This window comes from Eubalaena glacialis, chromosome 1 (assembly GCF_028564815.1).
Source record: "Eubalaena glacialis isolate mEubGla1 chromosome 1, mEubGla1.1.hap2.+ XY, whole genome shotgun sequence".
NCBI classification, from domain to species: domain Eukaryota; kingdom Metazoa; phylum Chordata; class Mammalia; order Artiodactyla; family Balaenidae; genus Eubalaena; species Eubalaena glacialis.
The window spans coordinates 49,259,290-49,272,371 of record NC_083716.1 but is presented as its reverse complement, the minus strand read 5'-3'; the positions used below and the strand labels follow the sequence as shown (position 1 = coordinate 49,272,371).

The window sequence follows — 13,082 nt, the reverse complement described above, 5'->3', positions numbered from 1 at the left end:
TAAGGAAACACAAGCTTTAAATGATACATTAAACAAGATGGACTTAATTGATATTTATAGGACATTCCACCCAAAAATAACAGAATACACATTTTTCTCAAATGCTCATGGAACATTCTCCAGGATAGATCATATCTTGGGTCACAAATCAAGCCTTGGTAAATTTAAAAAAATTGAAATCGTATCAAGTATGTTTTCCGACCACAACGCTATGAGACTAGATATCAATTACAGGAAAAGATCTGTAAAAAATACAAACACATGGAGGCTACACAATACACTACTTAATAACGAAGTGATCACTGAAGAAATCAAAGGGGAAATCAAAAAATACCTAGAAACAAATGACAATGGAGACACGACGATCCAAAACCTATGGGATGCAGCAAAAGCAGTTCTAAGAGGGAAGTTTATAGCAATACAAGCCTACATCAAGAAACAGGAAACATCTCGAATAAACAACCTAACCTTGCACCTAAAGAAATTAGAGAAAGAAGCACAAAAAAACCCCAAAGCTAGCAGAAGGAAAGAAATCATAAAGATCAGATCAGAAATAAATGAAAAAGAAATGAAGGAAACAATAGCAAAAATCAATGAAACTAAAAGCTGTTCTTTGAGAAGATAAACAAAATTGATAAACCATTAGCCAGACTCATCAAAAGAAAAAGGGAGAAGACTCAAATTAATAGAATTAGAAATGAAAAAGGAGAAGTAACCACTGACACTGCAGAAATACAAAGGATCATGAGAGATTACTACAAGCAACTCTATGCCAATAAAATGGACAACCTGGAAGAAATGGACAGATTCTTAGAAATGCACAACCTGCCAAGACTGAACCAGGAAGAAATAGAAAATATGAACAGACCAATCACAAGCACTGAAATTGAAACTGTGATTAAAAATCTTCCAACACACAAAAGCCCAGGACCAGATGGCTTCACAGGCGAATTCTATCAAACATTTAGAGAAGAGCTAACACCTATCCTTCTCAAACTCTTCCAAAATATTGCAGAGGGAGGAACACTCCCCAACTCATTCCAGAAGGCCACCATCACCCTGATACCAAAACCAGACAAAGATGTCACAAAGAAAGAAAACTACAGGCCAATATCACTGATGAACATAGATGCAAAAATCCTCAACAAAATACTAGCAAACAGAATCCAACAGCACATTAAAAGGATTATACACCATGATCAAGTGGGGTTTATCCCAGGAATGCAAGGATTCTTCAATATACGCAAATCAATCAACGTGATACATCATATTAACAAATTGAAGGAGAAAAACCATATGATCATCTCAATAGATGCAGAGAAAGCTTTCGACAAAATTCAACACCCATTTATGATAAAAGTCCTGCAGAAAGTAGGCATAGAGGGAACTTTACTCAACATAATAAAGGCCGTATATGACAAACCCACAGCCAACATTGTCCTCAATGGTGAAAAACTGAAACCATTTCCACTAAGATCAGGAACAAGACAAGGTTGCCCACTCTCACCACTATTATTCAACATAGTTTTGGAAGTGTTAGCCACAGCAATCAGAGAAGAAAAAGAAATAAAAGGAATCCAAATCGGAAAAGAAGAAGTAAAGCTGTCACTGTTTGCAGATGACATGATACTATACATAGAGAATCCAAAAGATGCTACCAGAAAACTACTAGAGCTAATCAATGAATTTGGTAAAGTAGCAGGATACAAAATTAATGCACAGAAATCTCTTGCATTCCTGTATACTAATGATGAAAAATCTGAAAGTGAAATTAAGAAAACACTCCCGTTTACCATTGCAACAAAAAGAATAAAATATCTAGGAATAAACCTACCTAAGGAGACAAAAGACCTGTATGCAGAAAATTGTAGGACACTGATGAAAGAAATTAAAGATGATACAAATAGATGGAGAGATATACCATGTTCTTGGATTGGAAGAATCAACATTGTGAAAATGACTCTGCTACCCAAAGCAATCTACAGATTCAATGCAATCCCTATCAAACTACCACTGGCATTTTTCACAGAACTAGAACAAAAAATTTCACAATTTGTATGGAAACACAAAAGACCCTGAATAGCCAAAGCAATCTTGAGAACGAAAAATGGAGCTGGAGGAATCAGGCTCCCTGACTTCAGACTATATTACAAAGCTACAGTAATCAAGACAGTTTGGTACTGGCACAAAAACAGAAATATAGATCAATGGAACAGGATAGAAAGCCCAGAGATAAACCCACGCACATATGGTCACCTTATCTTTGATAAAGGAGGCAAGCATATACAGTGGAGAAAAGACAGCCTCTTCAATAAGTGGTGCTGGGAAAATTGGACAGGTACATGTAAAAGTATGAAATTAGAACACTCCCTGACACCATACACAAAAATAAACTCAAAATGGATTAAAGACCTAAGTGTAAGGCCAGACACTATCAAACTCTTAGAGGAAAACATAGGCAGAACACTCTATGACATAACTCACAGCAAGATCCTTTTTGACCCAGCTCCTAGAGAAATGGAAATAAAAACCCAAATAAACAAATGGGACCTAATGAAACTTAAAAGCTTTTGCACAGCAAAGGAAACCATAAACAAGACCAAAAGACAACCCTCAGAATGGGAGAAAATATTTGCAAATGAAGCAACTGACAAAGGATTAATCTCCAAGATTTACAAGCAGCTCATGCAGCTCAATAACAAAAAAACAAACAACCCAATCCAAAAATGGGCAGAAGACCTAAATAGACATTTCTCCAAAGGAGATATACAGATTGCCAACAGACACATGAAAGAATGCTCAACATCATTAATCATTAGAGAAATGCAAATCAAAACTACAATGAGGTATCATCTCACACCGGTCAGAATGGCCATCATCAAAAAATCTAGAAACAATAAATGCTGGAGAGGGTGTGGAGAAAAGGGAACACTCTTGCACTGTTGGTGGGAATGTAAATTGATACAGCCACTATGGAGAACAGTATGGAGGTTCCTTAAAAAACTAAAAATAGAACTACCATACGACCCAGCAATCCCACTACTGGGCATATACCCTGAGAAAACCATAATTCAGAAAGAGTCATGTACCAAAATATTCATTGCAGCTCTGTTTACAATAGCCAGGACATGGAAGCAACCTAGGTGTCCATCGTCAGATGAATGGATAAAGAAGATGTGGCACATATATACAATGGAATATTACTCAGCCATAAAAAGAAATGAAATGGAGGTATTTGTAATGAGGTGGATGGAGTTAGAGTCTGTCATACAGAGTGAAGTAAGTCAGAAAGAGAAAAAGAAATACAGTATGCTAACACATATATATGGAATATAAGGGGAAAAAAAAAAAAGGTCATGAAGAACCTAGTGGCAATATGGGAATAAAGACACAGACCTACTAGGGAATGGACTTGAGGATATGGGGAGGGGGAGGGGTGAGATGTGACAGGGTGAGAGAGTGTCATGGACATATATACACTACCAAATGTAAAATAGATAGCTAGTGGGAAGCAGCCGCATAGCACAGGGAGATCAGCTCGGTGCTTTGTGACCACCTAGAGGGGTGGGATAGGGAGGGTGGGAGGGAGGGAGATGCAAGAGGGAAGAGATATGGGAACATATGTATATGTATAACTGATTCACTTTGTTATAAAGCAGAAGCTAACACACCATTGTAAAGCAATTATACTTCAATAAAGATGTTTAAAAAAAAAAAAAAATAACCTGAGCTTTCATCCTTTAGGGGTTCAATACAAGTCAGGGTGGGGGATGGAGTTCCACATATTTGCTCAGAGATCCAAGCTAAGCTGTATAAGGCTCCAGCATCTAGATAGTTGCTGGTCCCTGTGTCAGGGGAAGAAAAAGCCGGGTGGAATGTACTGGGTCTAAGGCCATGGGCAGAACTAGTCATAAGGACCTGCCTCATTGTAAGGGAACTGGGAAATGGGGGGAGGCAGACTTCAGAATGGTCTGTGCCATTCTGCTCTGCTTATCAAGCATTCCTTTGCTTCCTTTATTCCACACCTAGTACCTAGTCATCCCCTCCTTAGGGAAGATAACCCAGAGTCCAAGCCTATCAAGGCATTTAGTGCTAAGTGATACATAGTAATCTCTACATTAATCCAGATATTTCTCCTTTTGGTCCAGAAATATTAGAACTAAAATGACCAAATTATCTGGTCACTTGCATCTCCTCCCCCTGCCCCCATTCTCTAGATATGGTGGTCAAACAGGGTCAGGGTAACTACAATAAACAATCCCATTTGGGAAATTGAAAAATGCAGTCGTTATTTATTTGTAATTTGGAATTCTGTTGTGTAGACATTGTTAGCGTCCTTTTGCCCTTGTGGTGGGGAAGACTACTCCTTGATTAGACCCTGAATCTGATCGCTGCAAGGAGCACTCTGTCCACTCTTCTCTGCGGTACCTGGCTGGAGAGTCTTTTCTGCTAGCCTTCTTGAGTATATCTGAAGTGGGTATTGGAAAGTGTGTTCTCATTGGGGGCTGCCCATGTTTCACAGGTTCCTATCTGTTAAAGATTGGAGGCCCAAGTCTCACTTTAAGACAGTCTTTAACCTGGACACTATTGACATTTTGGATGAATAATTCTTCTTTTGAGGGGCTGTCCTGTACATTGTAGAAAGTTTAGCAGCATTCCTGGCCTTTACCCACGAGATGCCAGTAGTACTCCCCAACTGTGACAACCAAAAATGTCTTTAGACATTGCCAAATATCCCCTGGGAACAAAATTGCCCTGATTTGAGAACCATTGTTTTAAGGCTAGAACAGTCACAGGCTTAAGGAGTTGGTTTTTTTAAATGGTACATCTCTCTTAGAAACTCAGGAGACTTCTTATCTTTTTAATTACAGTTCTTTTCAAAGCACATCTGGTAGCTCACTGGCTCTATATTCTTGGACTTAATGTCTACCTTTATGTTTTCAGGCCTCTGTTGGCAAGTCTGAGGTATTTTCATCAATTGAAAGATTTTTCAGGTCTTCTTCCATCAAAGGCTTTCAGAATTGTTATGTGAAAATGGTGCATTAGAAACAAATTCAAGATATCAGTGGCTTAAAACAACATTTATTGCTTGCTCAGGGGTCTGCAGGTTGGCTTTGTGGCACTGCTCCAGATCATGGGATCAGGTTCAGGGTTTGTTTCATGTCCAGGTTTCAGCATCCAGGCTGAAGGAGTGCCTCCCTGGGGCACATCCTTTTCGCATGGTGAAAGAAGGGCAAGAGCCAAGCTAAATCAATCAAGCACATCTAAAACTTCTCTTCAGATTTGATGAACATCACATTTCCTCACATTCCATTGGCCAGAATTGGTTGTAGGCCCATCAATAAGGTGAAGAAGTATATTGGGTTAGGAGGTGGAGATATTTGCTGAGCAACCCACCATTTCTTCTTTTTTTCTTTTTGAAAGGTCTAGTAGCATTTAGCTTTCCCAGAATGGCAAGGCCTTGAAGTTCTAGATCCTCTGTTCCCTTTTATTTCTTCTTGTGAAGTGGCCAGTTCTTTGATTTGTAGCGAATAGCCACCTATACCCACTACTAAGGTTTTGCTTTTCAATCTCCTTCTAGAGCAGGGGTCAGCAGACTTTTTCTGTAAAGGCAAGGCCAGATAGTATATATCTTAGGTTTTGCAGATGATAAGATACAGTCTCTGTTACAGCTTCTCAACTTTATCATAGTAACACAAAAGCAGCCATAGACAGTAGGTAATGAATGAGTGTGACTGTGTTCCGATAAAACTTTCTTCACAAAAACAGGCAGGCATTAATTTGCCAACCCCTGTTCTAGAGCTCAAGTTCATTATGCAAGTGCTGTGCCTTCCAAGTTATTGTAGGTGACAGTGTCATGAAATGTCTTGCTACTCTATAACGTGGATCACCTTTCCAACCTTTGATATTAGTTTCCCTGCTGCCTGCTGCTCAACTACTAAGGTATGATCCTGTGTTTATAATAGTAACACCGTACTCCTGTCATCAATTTCAGTGTTGGTCAGAATAGACTAGTGTAACGGAAAACATTCTTAGGTGTCTCTTTTACTCTCACACTACTACCATAATGCTTCTCACACCAGATGTGAGGTAGTTTTTCCCACACCAAACAATTCTCAGATTCTCTGGACACCAGCCTGGGTATCCTACAATTTTACTCAATTCCAGGTAGACACTATCTACCTGGAAATAGCATCAGATCCTCCAGGTTAAGGGCTCAGTCCCACAAGACTGCCCCAACTTCAAGTGCCAATCATAATCCCAGGCTATAATTTGGAGGTTCCCACAACCCCCTCCTCAGATTCAGTTAATTTGCTAGAGTGGCTAACAGAACTCAGGAAAACATTTTACCTTCTGGATTACTGGTTTATTACAAAGGACATAACTCAGGAAGAGTCAAATGGAGAGATGCATAAGGCAAAATATGTGGGAAGGTGCACGGAGCTTCCGAGCCCTCTCTGGGTGCACCACTCTCCCAGCACCTCCATGTGTTTACCGGAAGCTCTCTGTACCAGTCCTTTTGGGTTTTTATGGAGGCTTCATTACATAGGTGTGATTGATTAAATCTTTGGCCATTGGAGATTGAACTCAGTCTCTAGCCCCTCTCCCCTCCCAGGAGGTCTGGGGGCTGGTGGGACTGAAAGTTCCAACCCTCTGATTATTTTGTTGGTTCCCTGGCAACCAGCCTCATCCTTTGGGACTTTCCAAAAGTAACCTCATTAAGTCAACTCTGGTATAGTTGAAAGGTACTTCTTATGAATAACAAAAAGCACTCCTTTCACCTTTATTGCTCTTATCACTTAGGAAATTCCAAGGGTTCTAGGAGCTCTGTGCCAGTAATTGGGACAATGACCAAATATGGTTTTCCTATTATAAATCACAATATCACAACTAGGTTATTAACAAATAAACACTTGAGTTTTCAGTGACTTAACACAACCAAGGTTTATCTCCCACAGTATGTGTCCAGTACAGGTCCTAGTGGGGTGAGGACTCTGCCATACATAGATGCTCAGCAGCTCCATATCTAGAATGTTACTAATCACCAAAGCAGGGCAAGAGACAAAAGGATGTTATGCACTGGCCCTTCTATTCTTGATTCCCACTCACATCCCATTGACTAGAATTAATCACAGGCTGGAAAAATGTGGGAGAGAAGGTGGACTATTGTTAGTCCACTACATCTGTCACACATTCATACAAGTTCAGTTATCCTTCACAGGTATAGATAGCAATGCAACTTAAACATCTGTAGAAAGGTACATCTTGATATGCAAGGATGAATTTCAGATGATATTCTTTTTTGACAGTTTCTTTTCCTTAACAAAAGATGTCTATTTTTTAAAAATTGTATTTTGTTCTTAATCTTTCCAAAATAAAGTGTTTAAGGTTGAAATCTTATTTCTAGACTAGAATGCAGTAGTATGAAGAGCCATTAATCATTAACCAACACTATAGACATTGAAATAGTATCAAAGCTCATAATATTTATTTTTGAACATGCAGTGTTACTTTGCAGAGATATTGTATTTTGGAAATAGTGACAACGTATTTACAGGATAGCAATAATGAAAATTTTCATTTTCTGTTTCAATAAGCCTGTTGATATCTATTTTTAATTTGATAAAACCTATAGATTACATATCGCCTAACCCATCCATGATTGCATATCAAAATATGCTAAAGACAGCATACATGCTTCTCTAGATATAGACATTACAAAAGTAATTATTATCTTTCAGGCCAGCTTTATTTTGTGTTACATCAATCACTGGTATTCAATGTATGTGAATTATACTCCTGCTTTCTTTGGTCTCTTGGTTCATAATAGAATTCATGGGAGCTAACAGGCAAGATGGGTTGAACTTGAAGCCATGAGTGTTTATGCTGCTGCCTTTTAATGATCATAGCACAGAATTCCTTGAGGTTGGGTTCAGGTGGGAAATTCTTCACAAAGGCATTATTTGGTAGCATCAACAGCAAGTAATTTTATGGATTAGTGGCACCAAGACAATGGTGTCCTACCTCAACTGGCAGTCAAAAATTTTATGAACAAATTTGTATGATTTCGGGTGGGAAATCAGTGATGGAAGGACTGATAATGACTACTTCGATCCTTTAGAGTTGAACATCTGCCAGTTTGAAAGGTCAAGTGACATGTGCTTGGGTTGACATAGAATGGCCCATTGTTGGTATATAGTATCTATATAAAGCTTGTTTTGACTTTAAAACGGGATCTTTTAAAAGCTGGTAATTTAGTATACAAGTGCATATAAATGCTAACTTATGAATTCTCTCTTACTTTTACCGTAATAGTTCTTACGTGAGCTTTGAGATGCCTTTCCAAATTGCTTTCACACCACTTGATTGAAAGTTTCTAGCTAATCATAATTTCTAGCAAATAAAGCATTACTAACTTCTAATAACTGTATATATTCATAAATTTAAAATGCCATCAAGCTAATTTCTCAGATTTGCCTATTATGATGAATCTGTGCAGTGATAACAATTACAGTGAGAAAAATGAACAGTAACCATGAATTGTTTTATAAGTGATCTCATAACTTGTGGACTGCAAAATATTTGTTTATATCATAGCAGCCATTTTTTAAATTTTTATTTTTGAAGGACTTAAAGCCCAGTAATATAGTAGTAAAATCAGACTGCACTTTGAAGATTCTTGACTTTGGACTGGCCAGGACTGCAGGAACTAGTTTTATGATGACACCTTACGTAGTGACTCGCTACTACAGAGCACCTGAGGTCATCCTAGGGATGGGCTACAAAGAAAACGGTCAGCAAACACTATTTACTTGAAATACTGTTCTGATTTATTTGCTTTTATTTATCAGATTTCTTATGTAAATACTTAAATTGAAGTGCATAGAGTTAAATGTATCACTGTATGAAATGATGTTTATCAAGAGTTTGAAAGTAACTACAAATTCTGTCATAAATGTTTGGAAAAACTTGGGGCCCCTGTTTATTTAAATACAAATACATAATCATCAAACTACCATTAGATAAAGAATTTGTTGCCATGGCCCCTGTAACAGAATATATACCATTTTCTTGCATGTAACTTGAAAATGAGCATTCTAACATGGGCTCAAGAAATCTTAAGTTTGCATTAATGATATTTGCACACATTTCCAATCCCATGACATTAAAGTTAATAGCAGTAGCACTTAGTGCAAACTTTAAGGGCTGCAATAAGGCCATTCTGCATAGCTGATGGATAATTAATTTAAGGTTGCCTTTCGGAGAAAACAGTGTTTCATCAAAGCCCTTGTGTCCAGCCTTAAAGAAATGGCATTATTATGTGCGAGTATAGTCAATTATATGTATCAGCATTAGAATCAAGGTTGAAGAACATTATCAGGCATGTAGTTCATGAATTTAAAAAAATTTTATGCATGAATATACATATATTTATACTTAAGAAATTTTGTTGAATCTCAGTCATTTAAGAGATGAATAAGTCTACACAGGATTTTATTGACTTAAACTATAACTTTTTAAATGTGGTAACTTAATCCAAAATACTTACTAGAATAGGACCTAGACATTTTTTCTAGCAAAGAATCTGAAACAGCAGTTCACTTTGAATCAGGAAACTGTATCAAGTCAATTTTTGGGATTCTTTTTTATAAAAGATAACATTGAACTGAGGATTTTAGCTTAATTTTCTTTTCTGAGCTCGTTAAAAACACTTTAAATATTTACTACTATTCTTTTGTTCTTAAATAAACATACTATTCTGTTGTCTTACTCTTTACCTAAAATTGCCTTATACCCTGCAAAATCCAGTGAGCTAGATTTAGTATTAGACTCTTTTTTTTTTTTGAGAATTGCTGCTTTAAGTGACCAGTATGAAGATTGCTTTTGTATTTGCTGTAAAACCATTGATTGTCACAGATAATGTATACTGTGGCACTCTGTCCTATAATTGTGATCTTGGGAGCTCCCTACCAGAAACTAGCACCAAGAAAAACTGTCATGTAAAGAATTGACATGCTTTCCTTTCTTAGATAAGAATTATATAGATCTACCTTATTGCCTTTTTTTTTTCTTTTTTTGGGCCCCAGGAAACTGAGTCAAATGTAATGCTTAATTATGATAACTACATTAGCCAGCAAGGTTAAACATGAGAACTTCTGCCTTTTAGTAACATCTTTCACCCACCCCCACGTGTTTTAACAACTTTATTTTATATGTCTTTTATTGAAAGCCAGCTCAAAGCTTTTTGGAAAGTGTGAGATAATGGAATATATTTAAACTGCCAAATAGACTAAGCAGTTAGACCCTGTAAAACTCGTTTTATGCATGAATCAGGCTTATCATATTCTGAGGAAAGTCTTCATTAACCCAGACAGTATCTTCTCTCATGCTTGCAGCTTTTGAAATCTGTTTTAAGATGTTTTTCTTAAGATTATGTACATAAGTTGTGTCCTGAATATTTAACTAAAGCTTGCTATTCTCTATAAAGTCCACAGGGAAAAATTATTGTAATAGATTTTTGCCAAAAAATGAAAACCCTGGAAAAAATTTTTCTCTGAACTGATTTATGAATGTTAACTTTTCCTCTAAAATTTTATCCTTGAAAGTTGAACTATGCCATAAATATAAAAAGATTTGTATGTATTTTAATGTGAAATTTTAGAGAAACTTTAGTTCCACAGGATTTCTAAAATTTGTTGCTAATCTAGCTCCTAAAATTCTGTAATGAACTGACAGTCTCCTTATGAGTGTATTAGAAAGTACTGACTTTAAGTTCCCAAGTCTTCCTGTATGGGTAAAGGGTATATTTCTAACATCTATTCCTGCCCTTTTCTTCTTTTGCCATTAGAGAATCGGGGCCTTCAAACTTCAAAAACAAATGCAAGTTTCTAAAGCTTTCCTTTCAAATTGCTCATTCCCCTCTTGTATTAAACTGCAAGCACCTACTCTTTTTGTCTGACTTTCAAACCCCAAAGATATAAAATGTCAGGGTATGTGGTTAGTTTTAATGAAACAGGTGGAGGTCCTCAAATTACCCATTTCTATGTCTAGCAGATTCTTTTCAGTATTGACTAGAGCTCTCATTTAAAGTTGACAAGGGTCATGGGACTTCCCTGGTGGCCCAGTGGTTAAGACTCCGCATTGCCACCGCAGGGGGCACAGGTTTGATCCTGGTCGGGGAACTAAGATCCTGCATGCTGCGTGGCCAACAAAAAAAAAGAAAAAAATTAAAGTTGGCAAGGGTCAGTAAGTCCACTAGGAGACTCTGTAGATAATACATCTGTGGGAACTTTCATACTGTATTCAGCCAAAACCAACTTCTTAAACCAAAAGTGTTTTGGTTCTATGGGTTTAAAACACTTTAGGTGGAAAACATAAATATACTTCTTTTACTAAGTTTTTTTGATTGATTATTTGTTCGTTCTCTATGCACTTGTTCCTTTTGGGATAGTAGAGTAAATGCAGCATGGTGTTGCCAAGGAGAAAAATGACTTTCAGTTCAGAGTAAACATAGCACCTCTCAAAACGAATTTATGAACTCCAACTTGAAAATTTCTGAAGAGCTTTAGATTAACTTTTTAACTGTAATTATTCATAGAAACATTGTTTCTGTTAAGTATTTTAATATACTAGATTATTTCTGCTCATGCTTTTTTCTTTTATTTGACTTAAAGAGAGAGTATAATGCACAGTTGAACCTCAAAATAGTATAAAGAGTTTATTTTTTAAATTTTGCTACCTCATGTACATTTTCAGCCTTACTTATAAGATTTGTGTTTGGTTCTTTTTCATATTTTATAAATAAATTTTCAGGGGCAAAATGTATAGGTTTTTTAAATTATGTAATTTCTGTGCATAGCTCTCACTTTAAATTAGATACGTAGTTAAAACGCCACACTTCACATTTGCTTTTGTGAATCAAAGCCTTTTGACAAATATTTTGTGTTTTAAATTATTCCATTAGCTAAAATTAAAATCACTTTTTTCTTTTGGTAATGTTTTGCAGTTTTTATATAATGCAGTCATATTATGCTTCTTTGATTTTAACGACCTTTTGCTTTGCTTTTCCTTTTGTGCTGCAAACATATAGTGGATTTATGGTCTGTGGGGTGCATTATGGGAGAAATGGTTTGCCACAAAATCCTCTTTCCAGGAAGGGACTGTATCCTTGTGCTGCTGCAGCAGTTCAATTAGTTAGGTGATGAACTTCCTTATGTTCTCTAATGAAAATGAATATAGTGTATATTCATACATGTGGGTTTTTTTAAACAGACGTAAAGTTTGTGGCTGTTATAGTTCAAAAATTGTTGAGATATGAAGCTGAAATGTTTGTAGGCTGCATCTGGCAGTAGGAAATACAGTCTCTGCTGGTAGTTAGAGCACATTCACTGTCACTCATTTTTATTTTATACTGCTTTCTATAATTTTGAAGTATACATGGTGTGTGTGATTTTTTTTTAATGTTTATATATTTTTTTTTTATTTTAACCAAAATCTTTATGTTAATGTCATTGCATTTTGTTTTCAGTTGACATTTGGTCAGTTGGGTGCATCATGGGAGAAATGATCAAAGGTGGTGTTTTGTTCCCAGGTACTGATCGTATCCTTATCTTTGGCCTAAAATGTAGTTTCTAAAGGTCAAAATGTATGACAGCACTTCAGCTTGGTCAGGTATAATGTATTTTGTCTCTCCCTAATAAGAAAGTATTGTTAAATTACTCTTTCAAAATACCACCTGCTATTTGACATAGACTTTCCTTTCCCTAATTTATTGGTTGTTTCATATGTTAATTCTGAAAACTGCTCAGGTTAATTATCCACAATTATTTGCTGGCTTTGAGTTGATTTATTTAACCTAAATCAAAAGTCATGGCTTGCATTAAATTTTCTAATAATTACACACTTGAGTAAGTCTAGAAGTACTTAGGACATAATATGAATTTTAGAATTGTCTGTTGCTTCTGGTCATCCTTTTGTTTTGTCCTCCCCACTTCCTTTTTTGTTAATGTGCTGTGTGTTCTATGTCTTTTGGTTATTGTCTCATTACTCAACGTAACATACTGATCTTTTCATCTGAGAAT

At 36.5% G+C, this 13,082-nt stretch overlaps 1 protein-coding gene across 3 annotated transcripts in view; it reads left to right on the top strand.

The window, feature by feature from the left end:
• The window catches only part of MAPK8 (mitogen-activated protein kinase 8), a 111,783-nt gene that overhangs the window by 88,714 nt on the left and 9,987 nt on the right, over window positions 1–13,082 (top strand). For all 3 annotated transcript variants that reach the window (XM_061196391.1, XM_061196407.1, XM_061196400.1), the window contains 2 exons: window positions 8,629–8,794; window positions 12,530–12,601. In XM_061196391.1, the coding sequence (XP_061052374.1) occupies window positions 8,629–8,794; window positions 12,530–12,601 (238 nt within the window). The remainder of the gene's footprint in view (window positions 1–8,628; window positions 8,795–12,529; window positions 12,602–13,082) is intronic.